This window comes from Bombina bombina, chromosome 4, assembly GCF_027579735.1.
Source record: "Bombina bombina isolate aBomBom1 chromosome 4, aBomBom1.pri, whole genome shotgun sequence".
Taxonomy (NCBI): Eukaryota; Metazoa; Chordata; class Amphibia; order Anura; family Bombinatoridae; genus Bombina; species Bombina bombina.
Window position 1 is genome coordinate 836,502,511 of NC_069502.1, and position 18,386 is coordinate 836,520,896.

At 41.0% G+C, this 18,386-nt stretch overlaps 1 protein-coding gene and 1 pseudogene across 1 annotated transcript in view; both read right to left on the bottom strand.

Annotated features, from left to right (window-relative positions):
• Positions 1-9,648: 9,648 nt before the first annotated feature.
• On the bottom strand, positions 9,649-11,554 carry LOC128657203 (serine/threonine-protein phosphatase PP1-beta catalytic subunit-like; annotated as a pseudogene).
• A 132-nt stretch (positions 11,555-11,686) lies between these two features.
• LOC128657202 (zinc finger protein 773-like) overlaps positions 11,687-18,386 on the bottom strand; it is a 120,186-nt gene continuing 113,486 nt past the window's right edge. The window contains exon 10 of the mRNA XM_053711458.1: positions 11,687-12,716. Within this exon, the coding sequence (XP_053567433.1) occupies positions 11,857-12,716 (860 nt within the window). The 3' untranslated portion in view covers positions 11,687-11,856. The remainder of the gene's footprint in view (positions 12,717-18,386) is intronic.

Below are 18,386 nucleotides of genomic sequence, written 5' to 3' on the forward strand. Positions count from 1 at the left end.
TCTCGTTTGGCTATCCACCAAAAACATGAAATTACAGATACCGAGTAAGAAACTCTCGGGTCTGTTCATAGGACCATTCCCTATAGTTAGAATTGTCAATGAAAACGCAATGACTCTTAAATTACCTGATAGTATTAAGGTCCACCCCACATTTCATGTGTCACTATTGAAACCATACAGAGCCACTCGTCACTCTCAACTCATTCTTCCACCACCTCCTCAGGCACTGGATCCAGACGAATATGAAGTGCATTCCCTGCTGGATTCCAGGTTCCATAGAGGTGAATTACAATATCTGGTACGCTGGAAAAATTATTCAGCTGATGACGACACATGGGAACCTGCAACCAATCTTAGAGCTCAACGGCTGGTCACTCTCTTCCATCGCAGAAATCCAAATCGTCCCAGACCGGCAACTGTGGGACCGTTGCCCTGAGTGGGGGGTCATGTCAGGAACCTAGCTCCTTCTAGGACCCAGCGGAATCCTTCAAGCAACAAACTTGCAGCTTGCCTTTAAAAACCACCCCAAATCAATTCTCTTTGCTTAGTAATTTGGAGTACAAGGCTACCCTATTTACCTGAGCCTAACTACTTTGAATAACTTGTTTTCTGAACTTTTTTCCTCACAGGAACTTTTTGATACTTTGTTCAACTTTAACTGGAATTCATCCAAACAACTGCAGTGTTCATTAACTTAGGAGCTGACATGCAATCAAATTGAATGAACTGCCTGAACCAAACTGCAAGTATTATTCTATGTGTTCTAATGCTTTGTTACTTGGAGAACTTTCACTGTGTAGTTAGTATTTAAAGGAGAGTTACCACAGAACTTGTCACTGAAAATCTGGCTTTAACCCTTATTGAAACATCCTGACTGCAGATTAATAAACAACACAGCTTCCACAGTGAAACTGGAACTTCCACAGAACAGGCTGTGCATTTATTACAGCTCTGCCACACTACAAGTGCAACACAAGACAAGGTACAAGTAATCTCTGCAAATAAAATAGCAATACTGCATGAGCATATGTATAACTGTTAACAGAACCTGGTTACTAGTTAAATATTTATGTGTTACACTGCATAAGACTCTGAGAGTTAATAGAACCATTACTACACCTGCAACTTAAGAACTAAAGCTAACTTAATATTGAGAACAATTTCTACAAATCCTATTCAAGTTTGCTTAACCCTAACTGCATAATCTGGGGTGTGGCAAAATAAACCACTAAACTATCACTATTAGGTGAGAATATCACTAAGCCATAGTGATATTCCTTTACAATAGTGAAACAAAACAATTATTAATAAATTAAGATCTGTGAATTGTGTTCCATCGTTAACTTCATATTTGTAGCCTGACATAAGCCTTCCTTAGAAAGGATTCAAGCTTCCTATCTAAAGGATCCTTAAAAGAATTACTATCTGCCGTAGGAATAGTAGTACGTTTAGCAAGAGTAGAGATAGCACCATATACTTTGGGGATTTTTTCCCAAAACTCTAATCTATCAGATGGCAAAGGGTACAATTTCTTAAACCTTGGAGAAGGAGTAAATGAAGTACCCAGACTATTCCATTCCCTAGAAATTACTTCTGAAATAGCACCAGGAACTGGAAACACTTCTGGAATAACTACATGAGGTTTAAAAACTGAATTTAAACGCTTATTAGTTTTAATATCAAGAGGACTAGACTCCTCCATATCTAATGCAATCAACACTTCTTTAAGTAAAGAACGAATAAACTCCATCTTAAACAAATATGAAGATTTATCAGTGTCAATATCTGAGGCAGAATCTTCTGAACCAGATAGATCCTCATCAGAAATAGATAAGTCAGAATGATGGCGGTCATTGAAAAATTCATCTAAAATATGAGAAGTTTTAAAAGACCTTTTACGTTTACTAGAAGGAGGAATAACAGACAGAGCCTTCCGAATAGAATTAGAAACAAATTCTCTTACATTAACAGGAACATCCTGAACATTAGATGTTGAAGGAACAACAACAGGTAATGGATTATTACTAATGGAAATATTATCTGTGTTAGATAGTTTATCATGACAACTAACACAAACTACAGCCGGAGGAACAGTTACCAAAAGTTTACAACAAATGCACTTAGCTTTGGTAGAACCAACATCAGGCAGCGTCTTTCCAGAAGTAGATTCTTATCCAGGGTCAGGAAGTGACATCTTGCAATATGTAATAGAAAAAACAACATATAAAGCAAAATTATCAAATTCCTTAAATGACAGTTTCAGGAATGGGAAAAAATGCAAAACAGAACAAGCCTCTAGAAACCAGAAGCAACTAAAAAGTGAGACTGAAATAATGTGAAAAAAACTGGCGCCAAGTATGACGCCCACATTTTTGCGCCAAGAATAACGCCCACATTTTTTGGCGCCAAGAATGACACCCATATTTTTTGGCGCCAAAAACATCAGCAACACACATACATAAAAAATGACGCAGCCACGTGAAAACTTCCGGCGTCAAGTATGACGCCAGAAATGACGAAATTTTTGCACCAAAAAGTCTTGCGCCAAAAATGACGCAATAAATTGAAGAATTTTCTGCACCCGCGAGCCTAACAGCCCGCAATTTAGAAAAAAAGCCAATTGAAAGTTTTTAAGGTAAGAAAAAATATAAATTCATATGCATTTTCCCAAAAAATGAAACTGACAGTCTGAAAGAAGGAATACTGATTATCCTGAATCATGACAAATATAAGTTTAAAACATATATTTAGAACTTTACATATAAAGTGCCCAACCATAGCTTAGAGTGTCATGAATAAAATAAGACTTACTTACCCTAAGATACTCATCTATATATAGTAGATAGCCAAACCAGTACTGAAACGAGAATCAGTAGAGGTAATGGTATATAAGAGTATATCGTCAATCTGAAAAGGGAGGTAGGAGAAGAAATCTCTACGACCGATAACAGAGAACCTATGAAATAGATCCCCTAGAGGAAGACCATGGTATTCAAATAGGCAATACTCTCTTCACATCCCTCTGACATTCACTGCACTCTGAGAGGAAAACCGGGCTTCAGCCTGCTGCGAAGCGCATATCAACGTAGAATCTAGCACAAACTTACTTCACCACCTCCATGGGAGGCAAAGTTTGTAAAACTGAATTGTGGGTGTAGTGAGGGGTGTATTTATAGGCATTTTGAGGTTTGGGAAACTTTGCCCCTCCTGGTAGGAATGTATATCCCATACGTCACTAGCTCATGGACTCTTGCCAATTACATGAAAGGGAGGTAGGAGATGAATCTCTACAACTGATAACAGAGATCCTATGAAAAGATTTCCCGCGAGGAAAACCATAGAATCGATAGGTGATACCCCCTTTACATCCCTCGGACATTCACTGTACTCTGAGAGGAATCGGGCTTAAAAACGTAGAAAATCAAGCACAAACTTACTTCACCACCTCCATAGGGAGGCAAAGTTTGTAAAAATAATTGTGGGTGTGGTGAGGAGTGTATTTATAGGCCCCTCCTGGTAGGATTGTATATCCCATACCTCACTAGCTCATGGACTCTTTCCAATTACATGAAAGAAATAATGTTATTGTTTTAGTAAAATAAAACTATTTCTATTGTTATTAATGTAATCATTTTTCCTTCCAATAAAGTACAGGTGAAAAGTTGATCAAATATGAATAATTAACCAATTAAACTGGAGATAGTTCACCTATAAATAATTTCAATTATTATTTATTTTTTTTTCTAATGAAATTTTATTGATTTAATTGTAGGAACACAACAACAAAAAAAGAAAAAAAAGATTAAAACAGTGGATTGCTTGCGAACCATACAGCTCCTTCACGAAAGTTCATTATTTCTGCTTACTGATGCTTCCAAAATACAATGAAGGAGCTGAAAAAAAAGCTACAATGCTGCTCCAGCAGAGATTTTAATTTTAAATACAAAAACATAATTTATGCTTACCTGATAAATTTATTTCTCTTGTGGTGTATCCAGTCCACGGATCATCCATTACTTGTGGGATATTCTCCCAGTCATTCGACCGAAGACAAGCAAGAGAAAGGAGAAACCATAGGGTGCAGTGGTGACTGTAGTTTAAAAATAAAACACACCTGCCTTAAAATGACAGGGCGGGCCGTGGACTGGATACACCACAAGAGAAATAAATTTATCAGGTAAGCATAAATTCTGTTTTCTCTTGTAAGGTGTATCCAGTCCACGGATCATCCATTACTTGTGGGATACCAATACCAAAGCTATAGGACATGGATGAAGGGAGGGACAAGGCAGGCGGTTAAACGGAAGGCACCACTGCCTGCAAGACCTTTCTCCCAAAAATAGCCTCCGAAGAAGCAAAAGTATCAAATTTATAGAATTTTGAAAAGGTATGAAGCGAAGACCAAGTCGCCGCCTTACAAATCTGTTCAACAGAAGCCTCATTTTTAAAAGCCCATGTGGAAGCTACCGCTCTAGTAGAATGAGCTGTAATCCTTTCAGGAGGCTGCTGGCCGACAGTCTCATAAGCTAAGCGTATTATACTCCTTAGCCAAAAAGAAAGAGAAGTTGCCGAAGCCTTTTGGCCTCTCCTCTGTCCAGAGTAGACAACAAACAATGCAGATGTTTGACGAAAATCTTTAGTAGCTTGTAAATAAAACTTTAAAGCACGAACCACGTCAAGATTGTGTAAAAGACGTTCTTTCTTTGAAGAAGGATTAGGACACAGTGACGGAACAACAATCTCCTGATTGATATTTTTATTAGATACCACCTTAGGTAGAAAACCAGGTTTGGTACGTAACCCTACCTTATCGGAATAAAAAATGAGATAAGGAGAATCACATTGTAAACAGATAACTCCGAAACTCTTCGAGCCGAGGAGATAGCTACTAAAAACAAAACTTTCCAAGATAAGAGCTTATTATCTATGGAATGCAAAGGTTCAAACGGAACCCCTTGAAGAACCTTAAGAACCAAATTTAAACTCCAAGGTGGAGCAACAGGTTTAAACACAGGCTTGATTCTGACTAAAGCCTGACAAAACGCCTGCACATCTGGAACCTCAGCCAGACGTTTGTGTAAAAGAATACACAGAGCAGAAATCTGTCCTTTAAGGAACTTGCTGACAAACCCTTCTCCAATCCATCTTGGAGAAAAGATAATATCCTAGGAATCCTGACCTTACTCCATGAGTAACCCTTGGATTCACACCAATGAAGATATTTACACCATATCTTATGATAGATTTGGATGGCTGAAAGGACCCTGAAGTAGAAGGTCCTGTCTCAGAGACAGAGTGCATGGTGGAAAGGATGACATGTCCACCAGATCTGTATACCAAGTCCTGCGTGGCCACGCAGGTGCTATCAAAATCACTGATGCTCTCTCCTGCTTGACCTTGGCAATCAGACGAGGGAGCAGAGGAAACGGTGGAAACACATAAGCCAGGTTGAAGGACCAAGGCGCTGCTAGAGCATCTATCAGCGCTGCCTTGGGATCCCTGGACCTGGATCCGTAACAAGGAAGCTTGGCGTTCTGGCGACACGCCATGAGATCCAGTTCTGGTTTGCCCCAACGTTGAATCAACTGTGCAAACACCTCCGGATGGAGCTCCCTCTCCCCCGGATGAAAAATCTGTCGACTTAGAAAATCCGCCTCCCAGTTCTCTACTCCTGGGATATGGATAGCTGATAGGTGGCAAGAGTGAATCTCTGCCCAACGAATTATCTTTGAAACCTCCAACATCGCTAGGGAACTCCTTGTTCCCCCTTGATGGTTGATGTAAGCTACAGTCGTGATGTTGTCCGACTGAAATCTGATGAACCTCACTGCCGCTAGCTGAGGCCAAGCCTGAAGAGCATTGAATATCGCTCTTAGTTCCAGAATGTTTATCGGAAGGAGAGCCTCCTCCTGAGTCCATGACCCCTGAGCCTTCAGAGAGTTCCAGACTGCCCCCCAGCCCCGAGGGCTGGCATCTGTTGTTACTATTGTCCAATCTGGCCTGCGGAAGGTCATACCTTTGGACAGATGGACTCGAGATAGCCACCAGAGAAGAGAATCCCTGGTCTCTTGATCCAGATTTAGTAGAGGGGACAAATCTGTGTAATCCCCATGCCACTGACTGAGCATGCAGAGTTGCAGCGGTCTGAGATGTAGGCGGGCAAACGGCACTATGTCCATTGCCGCTACCATTAAGCCGATTACTTCCATACACTGAGCCACCGAAGGGCGAGAAGTAGAATTAAGAACATGGCAGGAATTTAGAAGTTTTGACAACCTGGCCTCTGTCAGGTAAATCCTCATTTCTACAAAATCTATCAGAGTTCCCAGGAAGGAAACTCTTGTGAGAGGGGATAGAGAACTCTTCTTTTCGTTCACTTTCCACCCATGAGACCTCAGGAATGCCAGAACAATGTCCGTATGGGACTTGGCAATTTGGAAATTTGACGCCTGTATCAGAATGTCGTCTAAGTAAGGGGCTACTGCTATGCTATAGGGAAGAGCCACAAACTGGTAATGCCTGTCTAGGAAGGCGAACCTGAGAAAGCGATGATGATCTTTGTGTATCGGAATGTGAAGATAAGCATCCTTTAAGTCCATGGTAGTCATGAATTGACCCTCCTGGATCATAGGTAGGATGGTTCGAATAGTCTCCATCTTGAAGGATGGGACCCTGAGAAATTTATTTAGGATCTTGAGATCTAAGATTGGTCTGAAGGTTCCCTCTTTCTTGGGAACCACAAATAGATTTGAATAGAATCCTTGCCCCTGTTCCTCCTTTGGAACTGGGTGGATCACTCCCATAACTAGGAGGTCTTGAACACAATGTAAGAATGCCTCTCTCTTTATCTGGTCTGCAGATAATTGTGAAAGGTGAAATCTTCCTTTTGGGGAGGAAGCTTTGAAGTCCAGAAGATATCCCTGGGACACAATTTCCAATGCCCAAGGATCCTGGACATGTCTTGCCCAAGCCTGGGCAAAGAGAGAAAGTCTGCCCCCTACTAGATCCGTTACCGGATCGGGGGCCAATCTTTCATGCTGTCTTAGAGGCAGCAGCAGGCTTCTTGGCCTGTTTACCTTTGTTCCAAGCCTGGTTAGGTCTCCAGACCGGCTTGGTCTGGGCAAAATTTCCCTCTTGTTTTGTATTGGAGGAAGATGATGCCGTGCTCGTCTTAAAGTTTCGAAAGGCACGAAAATTAGTTTGTTTGGTCCTTAATTTGTTGGACCTATCCTGAGGAAGGGTGTGACCTTTTCCTCCAGTAATATCAGAAATGATCTCCTTCAGTCCAGGCCCGAATAGGATCTGCCCCTTGAAGGGAATATTGAGAAGCTTAGACTTTGAAGTAACGTCAGCTGCCCAGGATTTAAGCCATAGCGCCCTACACGCCTGAATAGCAAAACCTGAGTTCTTAGCCGTTAGTTTAGTTAAATGAACAACGGCGTCAGAAACAAATGAATTGGCTAGCTTAAGCGCTTTAAGCTTGTCAAGTATATCATCCAATGGAGTTTCTACCTGTAAGGCCTCTTCCAGAGACTCAAACCAGAAGGCCGCAGCAGCAGTGACCGGGGCAATGCATGCAAGAGGCTGGAGAATAAAACCTTGTTGAATAAACATTTTCTTAAGGTAACCCTCTAACTTTTTATCCATTGGATCTAGGAAAGCACAACTGTCCTCGACGGGGATAGTTGTACGCTTAGTTAAGGTAGAAACTGCTCCCTCCACCTTAGGGACCGTTTGCCATAAGTCCCGTGTAGCGGCATCTATTGGAAACATTTTCTTAAAAATAGGAGGGGGAGAGAACGGTACACCTGGTCTATCCCATTCCTTAGTAATAATTTCTGAAAACCTTTTAGGTATTGGAAAAACATCAGTGTAAACAGGCACTGCATAGTATTTATCCAATCTACACAATTTCTCTGGCACTATAATGGTGTCACAGTCATCCAGAGTAGCTAAAACCTCCCTGAGCAACACGCGGAGGTGTTCAAGCTTAAATTTAAATGTAGACATATCAGAATCAGGTTGAAGCATCTTCCCTGAGTCAGAAAAATCACCCACAGAAAGAAGCTCTCCTGCCTCAGCTTCTGCATATTGTGAGGGGATATCAGACATAGCTACTAAAGCGTCAGAGTGCACTGTATTTTTTCTAGTCCCAGAGCTGTCTCGCTTTCCTTGTAACCCTGGTAGTTTGGACAATACCGCTGTAAGGGTATGATCCATAACTGCCGCCATGTCTTGTAAAGTAAGCGCCATGGGTGCACTAGATGTACTTGATGCCTCTTGAGCGGGAGTCAAAGGTTCTGACACGTGGGGCGAGTTAGTCGGCATAACTTCCCCCTTGTCAGTTTCCTCTGGTGATAAATATTTTAAAGACAGAATATGATCTTTATAACTTAAAGTAAAATCAGTACATTTGGTACACATTCTAAGAGGGGGTTCCACAATGGCTTCTAAACATAATGAACAAGGAGTTTCCTCTATGTCAGACATGTTTAAACAGACTAGCAATGAGACCAGCAAGCTTGGAAAACACTTTGTTAAATGTAAACAAGCAAAAAATAAAAACGGTACTGTGCCTTTAAGAGAAACAAATTTTGTCAGAAATTGAAAAACAGTGATAAAAAGCAGTAAATCTTACGAAATTTTTACAATGTGTATAATAGACTAACAGAGCATTGCACCCACTTGCAAATGGATGATTAACCCCTTAGTTTCAAAACCGGATCAAAAAAACGATACAAACGTTTTTCAACAGTCACAACAAACTGCCACAGCTCTGCTGTGGCCCTACGTGCCCATATAACGATTTTGGAAGGCACAAAAACCCCTCAGAGAGGTCCCAAGTGTTCAGGAGACTCCTTCAGGGAAACTGGTGGTCTCAAGCTGCAAAATCTGATGCGCATTTAGGCGCGAAAATAGGCCCCACCCACCCTGTATTCACAGTGAGAGGGCCTAACAAAACTAACCCTAGGCAAAATCTAGCCAGCCATGTGGAAAAAAACTGGGCCCCAATAAAGTTTTATCACCAATATGTATAAAAAAACGTTTAAAACACTTCCAGCAAACATTTTATTTTTCAGTAATGTGAGAAAGTAATAAGAATATTACCTTTTACAGCAAGCATGATACAAGTCGCTATTAAATCACTGTAATCAGGCTTACCTTAAATAACTCCGGTATTAACAGCATTTTCTAGCATATTCTTTCTCTAGAAAAATTTAAACTGCACATACCTCATAGCAGGAGACCCTGCACGCCATTCCCCCAGCTGAAGTTACCTCTCTCTTCAGTTATGTGTGAGAACAGCAATGGATCTTAGTTACAACCTGCTAAGATCATCAAAGACCACAGGCAGACTCTTCTTCTATTTTCTGCCTGAGGCTAAAATAGTACAACCGGTACCATTTGAAAATAACAAACTTTTGATTGAAGACAAACTAAATGAAAAACACCACATCTCTCTAGCTACTTCCTTTCTTGTCGAGAGCTGCAAGAGAATGACTGGGAGTGGCAGTTAGAGGAGGAGCTATATAGACAGCTCTGCTGTGGGTGATCCTCTTGCAGCTTCCTGTTGGGAAGGAGAATATCCCACAAGTAATGGATGATCCGTGGACTGGATACACCTTACAAGAGAAAAGTGTATTTGTAATCTAAATTAAAGTTTATGAGCAAGATAATTAATTTGAGTGGACATTTAGTCTATACATGCTGTAATATATTTGTTTGTAAAACAAATAACAGGTTAAAACAAACTCCTTTGCATGTGGAGGCAAAGGGGCAATTGTGACAAGACATTTTGAGCATATCATGTAAGCCTTGTTAATGTGCCAATACGCGTTTCACATCAAGGGTAGATAATACATTGGATTTCTACTGGCTGAACAATTCAGAATGCAAGCTAAAGACAAGTGTAGCACATATAATCTGTACCAAGAAAGGGAAAATCTCTAATGGTAAAATCATTTTCACTTAAAAAAGTATTTTTTAATCAGAGCAAAGCACGGAAAAAAACATAACTCATAAGCCAGTTGGGGGGGGGGGGGGGAGTGAAGAGTCAAATACCACAGAGCACACATGGTCAATGATTTATGCAGATCGGAATTTACAATTAACACAAAAATAAGTGGGGAAAAAAGAAAGAAAAACAAAGAAACACACAAATAAAAGCAGTGATGAAGAGACCATGGTAATGTTTAACTGCTCCACAAACTGCTCTGGCACTGTATGGTGTTATCAAAATCAATGCTGCAGTGTAAGTATTACGGATATTACGGTCAATTGCAGGACACTGCAGTCCAGAACAGCAGTGAAAAGGTTAACATGAAAGAATGCTGTAACAAACTTAACTTTGCTTCCTTAATTTCAAACTTCTTGCAGGTCCCTTTGTGAACAGAAAATAGTCTGATTCTGTTTTGCAGCTTTGGACTATTAACATGTCCAAAATTATTTTGACATTTGAGTGAAGCAAATTTAAACATTTAACTTGAAGGTTTTTTTAATATATTTTTTTATATAATTTTACCAGTCTCGTGAAGGTAAATGCATGTGACATTTTAAAAGGGAATCAAAATGGTTGAGTGATTTTACAGTGCACACATTGTGGAGTTTGTCTTGATGGGAATCAGATGGTGCTTCAATACAGGGATGCGCTCTTCACCTCTTCTTTGGGGCGTTGGCTGTCCTAGGTGGTGTCACTAGGCGGCCAGAATTCAATCCCCCATACTGGTACTTTGCTTTCTTTTCTGAAGGTTTCAATATCTGAAAAGAGCACATCAAGGTTTCATCCACACTCATCATGTCACCAGCATTATCAAACTCTCCACAGTAGTTGGGAGCAGAAAACAGGGTGACCAGTTGTCTCTTGGCAAAAAACTCATATCCATCTTCTACCATCTGGTAAGCTCGACAAATGAGATCGAGGTCATGCCGATTCAGAAATTTACTGCACCAAATGTGAAAGAAATGCCACAATCATTCTCACCCCAGCCTTGCACATCTTTATCTGGGTCTGAACACAACAATCACAGAGTAAACCTGTATCAGGAACATCTGTTGGTCTCATGATCCGGCGGATCTGTTCCATAGACTGCAAGTCTGGTGACAAACCTCCATGGCAGCAGATCTTCTCATCCACAATTCCAGCAATGGGCAGGCAATTGAAGCAATCTGTAAAGGTCTTCCATAACTTAATGTTAAATCTCCGTTTGCATTCATCATAGAAGCCATAGATACGGTTGATGCTAGCACACTCATGGTTTCCTCTCAGTAGGAAGACATTTTCTGGGTATTTGATTTTGTATGCCAGCAGCAGGCAGATAGTTTCCAGAGACTGCTTCCCTCTGTCCACATAGTCTCCCAAAAAGAGGTAATTGGCTTCTGGTGGAAAGCCGCCATACTCGAACAGAGAATATTTCTCGAGATTTTATACAGATTCCTCGAACTTCTGCTTCGATCATCTGCACAATCTTCCCAGGACGACATTGTATTACCTCTAGCAGGCGGGCAATCAGACTATCACGTTTAGCTCTCCGTCCGCCATTTTGCGCTTCACTCAATTTAAATGATCTATCTATGCATTTCTAATAACCAATTTAATAATGGTATGGTATAACTGGAAAAAAAATATTCTGAAAACATATTATTATAAAAATAAAAACCATGATTTAAATCAGTCTTACAGACTAGTGATTAAAATCATTTTGATTTAAATCAAATCTACCCCTGAAGTCACCTCAAACACTTGAGGTGTAGAAGGGACCTCAAACAGCTCTAAAACTGTGCACCTCAGGGGGTCACATGCAGTCATCATCAGCACTTGGTATTGTGTGGGTAACAACTACATGCCACCCCCTGCACTTAGGAGGTTAAACTCTGATTTATTTTAATATGAGTTTTCTGATGCCTAATGAGAGTTGGTTTCAGAGTAAAACATTTTCCACAGTCAGAACATGAAAACATTTTCTCGCCTGTATGAATTTTCAGATGCCTAATAAGAGTTTGTTTCTGAGTAAAACATTTTCCACAGTCAGAACATGAAAATCCTTTCTCCCCTGTATGAATTTTCTGATGCCTTATAAGATATGATTTCTGAGTAAAGCATTTCCCACAGTTAGAACATGAAAACCCTTTCTCCCCTGTATGAATTTTCTGATGCCTAACAAGATATGATTTTTGATTAAAGCATTTCCCACAGTCAGAACATGAAAATGCTTTCTCACCTGTATGAATTTTCTGATGCATAATGAGATTTGACTTCAGAGTAAAACATTTTCCACAGTCAGAACATGAAAATCCTTTCTCACCTGTATGAATTTTCTGATGCCTATTAAGAGTTAGTTTCAGAGTAAAACATTTCCCACAGTCAGAACAAGAAAATGCTTTCTCCCCTGTATGAATTTTCAGATGACGAATAAGATGTGATTTTTGAGTAAAACATTTCCCACAGTCAGAACATGAAAATCCTTTTTCTCCTGTATGAATTTTCTGGTGAGCAACAAGAATGTTTTCACGGTTAAAACATTTCCTACATATAGGACAAGAAAAAAGATTTTCTCCTGTATGAATTTTTAGATGTTTAAGAAGATGTGATTTCTTAACAAAACATTTCCCACATTCAGAACATAAATTTCCCATGTGGCTTCTTTGATTTTGAAGAAGATGTAAAGATGCATCTGCACTCTGATCATGGCTCGGATTATTGCAGTTTGTGAATTCACCTGCCAATAAGAAACACAATGGGAGAAATGTTATTAATTACATAATTATTTTATCATGAGAACAAATAAACTGTTCTGATTTAGTCAGTCCCCTACACTTGTAGTAGACACTGTGACAACTAGACCTTTCCCAGCTTCCATGCTAAAGCTTAAGGACAGTTTACTGGACATGAGGGACTATTTCTAAGTATTCACACTTAGGTAGAAATACAACATTAATTTCAATATAGTTTGATATCTAACGTATATAGTCCTTTTAAAATTGTGTTCACAGAGACTTTTAGTAATACAATTATTTCAGCCCATAAACTAATCTTTATAACTACTGCTCAAGGATGACTATAGAAGAACAAAACAAACAAAATGGCCCCAGGTGGTGTAGTATATCTAAACAATAACAGAATTTATGCTTACCTGATAAATTACTTTCTCCAACGGTGTGTCCGGTCCACGGCGTCATCCTTACTTGTGGGATATTCTCTTCCCCAACAGGAAATGGCAAAGAGTCCCAGCAAAGCTGGTCACATGGTCCCTCCTAGGCTCCGCCCACCCCAGTCATTCGACCGACGGACAGGAGGAATATATATAGGAGAAACCATATGGTACCGTGGTGACTGTAGTTAGAGAAAATAATTCATCAGACCTGATTAAAAAACCAGGGCGGGCCGTGGACCGGACACACCGTTGGAGAAAGTAATTTATCAGGTAAGCATAAATTCTGTTTTCTCCAACATTGGTGTGTCCGGTCCACGGCGTCATCCTTACTTGTGGGAACCAATACCAAAGCTTTAGGACACGGATGAAGGGAGGGAGCAAATCAGGTTACCTAAACGGAAGGCACCACAGCTTGCAAAACCTTTCTCCCAAAAATAGCCTCCGAAGAAGCAAAAGTATCAAATTTGTAAAATTTGGCAAAAGTGTGCAGTGAAGACCAAGTCGCTGCCTTACATATCTGGTCAACAAAAGCCTCGTTCTTGAAGGCCCATGTGGAAGCCACAGCCCTAGTGAAGTGAGCTGTGATTCTTTCAGGAGGCTGCCGTCCGGCAGTCTCATAAGCCAATCGGATAATGCTTTTAAGCCAAAAGGAAAGAGAGGTAGAAGTCGCTTTTTGACCTCTCCTTTTACCAGAATAAACAACAAACAAGGAAGATGTTTGTCTGAAATCTTTAGTAGCCTCTAAATAGAACTTTAGAGCACGGACAACGTCCAAATTGTGTAACAAACGTTCCTTCTTTGAAACTGGATTCGGACACAAAGAAGGTACAACTATCTCCTGGTTAATATTTTTGTTAGAAACAACTTTAGGAAGAAAACCAGGCTTAGTACGTAAAACCACCTTATCTGCATGGAACACCAGATAAGGAGGAGAACACTGCAGAGCAGATAACTCTGAAACTCTTCTAGCAGAAGAAATTGCAACCAAAAACAAAACTTTCCAAGATAGTAACTTAATATCTATGGAATGTAAAGGTTCAAACGGAACCCCTTGAAGAACTGAAGAACTAGATTTAGACTCCAGGGAGGAGTCAAAGGTCTGTAAACAGGCTTGATCCTAACCAGAGCCTGAACAAATGCTTGAACATCTGGCACAGCTGCCAGTCTTTTGTGTAGTAAGACAGATAAAGCAGAGATCTGTCCCTTTAGAGAACTTGCAGATAATCCTTTCTCCAAACCTTCTTGTAGAAAGGAGAGAATCTTAGGAATTTTTATCTTATTCCATGGGAATCCTTTGGATTCACACCAACAGATATATTTTTTCCATATTTTATGGTAAATCTTTCTAGTTACAGGTTTTCTGGCCTGAACCAGAGTATCTATCACAGAATCTGAAAACCCACGCTTTGATAGAATCAAGCGTTCAATCTCCAAGCCGTCAGTTGGAGGGAAACCAGATTTGGATGTTCGAATGGACCCTGAACAAGAAGGTCCTGTCTCAAAGGTAGCTTCCATGGTGGAGCCGATGACATATTCACCAGGTCTGCATACCAAGTCCTGCGTGGCCACGCAGGAGCTATCAAGATCACCGAGGCCCTCTCCTGATTGATCCTGGCTACCAGCCTGGGAATGAGAGGAAACGGTGGGAATACGTAAGCTAGGTTGAAAGTCCAAGGTGCTACTAGTGCATCTACTAGAGTCGCCTTGGGATCCCTGGATCTGGACCCGTAGCAAGGAACCTTGAAGTTCTGACGAGACGCCATCAGATCAATGTCTGGAATGCCCCATAATTGAGTTATTTGGGCAAAGATTTCCGGATGGAGTTCCCACTCCCCCGGATGAAATGTCTGACGACTCAGAAAATCCGCTTCCCAATTTTCCCCTCCTGGGATGTGGATCGCAGACAAGTGGCAGGAGTGATCCTCCGCCCATTGAATTATTTTGGTCACTTCTTTCATCGCCAGGGAACTCTTTGTTCCCCCCTGATGATTGATATATGCAACAGTCGTCATGTTGTCTGATTGGAACCTTATGAATTTGGCCTTTGCTAGTTGAGGCCAAGCTCTGAGAGCATTGAATATCGCTCTCAGTTCCAGAATGTTTATCGGGAGAAGAGACTCTTCCCGAGACCATAGACCCTGAGCTTTCAGGGATTCCCAGACCGCACCCCAGCCCACTAGACTGGCGTCGGTCGTGACAATGACCCACTCTGGCCTGCGGAAGCTCATTCCCTGGGACAGATGGTCCAGGGTCAGCCACCAACGGAGTTAATCTCTGGTCTTTTGATCTACTTGAATCATTGGAGACAAGTCTGTATAATCCCCATTCCACTGTTTGAGCATGCACAGTTGTAATGGTCTTAGATGAATTCGTGCAAAAGGAACTATGTCCATTGTTGCAACCATCAATCCTACTACTTCCATGCACTGCGCTATGGAAGGACGAGGAACAGAATGAAGCACTTGACAAGAGCTTAGAAGTTTTGATTTTCTGACCTCTGTCAGAAAAATCCTCATTTCTAAGGAATCTATTATTGTTCCCAAGAAGGGAACTCTTGTTGACGGGGACAGAGAACTCTTTTCTTTGTTCACCTTCCATCCGTGAGATGTGAGAAAGGCTAGAACGATGTCCGTATGAGCCTTTGCTTTTGACAGGGACGACGCTTGTATTAGAATGTCGTCCAAGTAAGGTACTACTGCAATGCCCCTTGGTCTTAGAACCGCTAGAAGGGACCCTAGCACCTTTGTGAAAATCCTTGGAGCAGTGGCTAATCCGAATGGGAGAGCCACAAACTGGTAATGTTTGTCCAGAAAAGCGAACCTTAGGAACTGATGATGTTCTTTGTGGATAGGAATATGTAGGTACGCATCCTTTAGGTCCACGGTAGTCATAAATTGACTTTCCTGGATGGTAGGTAGAATCGTTCGAATAGTTTCCATTTTGAACGATGGTACCCTGAGAAATTTGTTTAGGATCTTCAAATCCAAAATTGGTCTGAACGTTCCCTCTTTTTTGGGAACTACGAACAGATTGGAATAAAATCCCATACCTTGTTCCTTTATTGGAACTGGGTGTATCACTCCCATCTTTAACAGGTCTTCTACACAATGTAAGAATGCCTGTCTGTTTATTTGGTTTGAGGATAAGTGAGACTTGTGGAACCTTCCCCTTGGGGGTAGTTCCTTGAATTCCAGGAGATAACCTTGAGAAACTATTTCTAGTGCCCAAGGATCCTGAACATCTCTTGCCCAAGCCTGAGCAAAGAGAGAGAGTCTGCCCCCCACCAGATCCGGTCCCGGATCGGGGGCTACTCCTTCATGCTGTTTTGTTAGCAGTGACAGGCTTCTTGGCCTGCTTACCCTTGTTCCAGCCTTGCATTGGTTTCCAGGCTGGTTTGGGTTGTGAGGCATTACCCTCTTGCTTAGAGGATGCAGAATTAGAGACTGGTCCATTTCTGCGAAAGGGACGAAAATTAGGCTTATTTTTAGCCTTAAAAGACCTATCCTGTGGAAGGGCGTGGCCCTTTCCCCCAGTGATGTCTGAAATAATCTCTTTCAAATCAGGTCCAAATAAAGTTTTACCTTTGAAAGGGATGTTAAGCAATTTTGTCTTGGATGACACATCCGCTGACCAAGACTTTAGCCAAAGCGCACTGCGCGCCACGATAGCAAACCCTGAATTTTTCGCCGCTAATCTTGCTAACTGCAAAGCGGCATCTAAAATAAAAGAGTTAGCCAATTTAAGTGCGTGAACTCTGTCCATAACCTCCTCATATGGAGTTTCTCTACTGAGCGACTTTTCTAGTTCCTCGAACCAGAACCACGCTGCTGTAGTGACAGGAACAATGCATGAAATTGGTTGTAGAAGGTAGCCTTGCTGTACAAAAATCTTTTTAAGCAAACCTTCCAATTTTTTATCCATAGGATCTTTGAAAGCACAACTATCTTCAATAGGAATAGTAGTGCGTTTGTTTAGAGTAGAAACTGCCCCCTCGACCTTGGGGACTGTCTGCCATAAGTCCTTTCTGGGGTCGACCATAGGAAATAATTTCTTAAATATAGGGGGAGGAACAAAAGGTATGCCGGGTTTTTCCCACTCCTTATTTACTATGTCTGCCACCCGCTTGGGTATAGGAAAAGCGTCGGGGGGCACCGGAACCTCTAGGAACCTGTCCATCTTGCATTGGCTTTCATACATATAGGACATAGCTTATCTGAAGGTACAGACATGTTAAACAGGCTTAAACTTGTCAACAAAGCACAAAAAACGTTTTAAAATAAAACCGTTACTGTCACTTTAAATTTCAAACAGAAAACACTTTATTACTGAATATGTGAAAAAGTATGAAGGAATTGTTCAAAATTTACCAAAATTTCACCACATTGTCTTAAAGCCTTAAAAGTATTGCACACCAAATTTCAGAGCTTTAACCCTTAAAATAAATAAAAGACCCAACCAAGCCCTGAGGGGAATACGATACCAAATGACGCCTTCTAAAAGCTTTTTCAGAGATTCTTAGATCCTCACACATGCATCTGCATGCCCTGCTCTCAAAAAACAACTGCGCATTAATGGCGCGAAAATGAGGCCCCCTGACTGAAAAAGGTGTCCAATACAGTGCCTGCCGTTTTATAAGCGTTCCCCAAGATTATAAATGTCAAATGTTAGCCTAAATCTGAATAATATGCACAAATAAAGCAATCGATCTAGCCCATAAAAATGTCTACCAGTTTTTTAGCCCATAATAAGCCCTTTATTCTGTTTGTTTGACTAAGAAAATGGCTTACCGGTCCCCATGAGGGGAAATGACAGCCTTCCAGCATTACACAGTCTTGTTAGAAATATGGCTAGTCATACCTTAAGCAGAAAAGTCTGCTAACTGTTTCCCCCAACTGAAGTTACTTCATCTCAACAGTCCTGTGTGGAAACAGCAACCGATTTTAGTTACTGTCTGCTAAAATCATCTTCCTCTTACAAACAGAAATCTTCATCCTTTTCTGTTTCAGAGTAAATAGTACATACCAGCACTATTTTAAAATAACAAACACTTGATAGAAGAATAAAAACTACATTTAAACACCAAAAAAACTCTTAACCATCTCCGTGGAGATGTTGCCTGTGCAACGGCAAAGAGAATGACTGGGGTGGGCGGAGCCTAGGAGGGACCATGTGACCAGCTTTGCTGGGACTCTTTGCCATTTCCTGTTGGGGAAGAGAATATCCCACAAGTAAGGA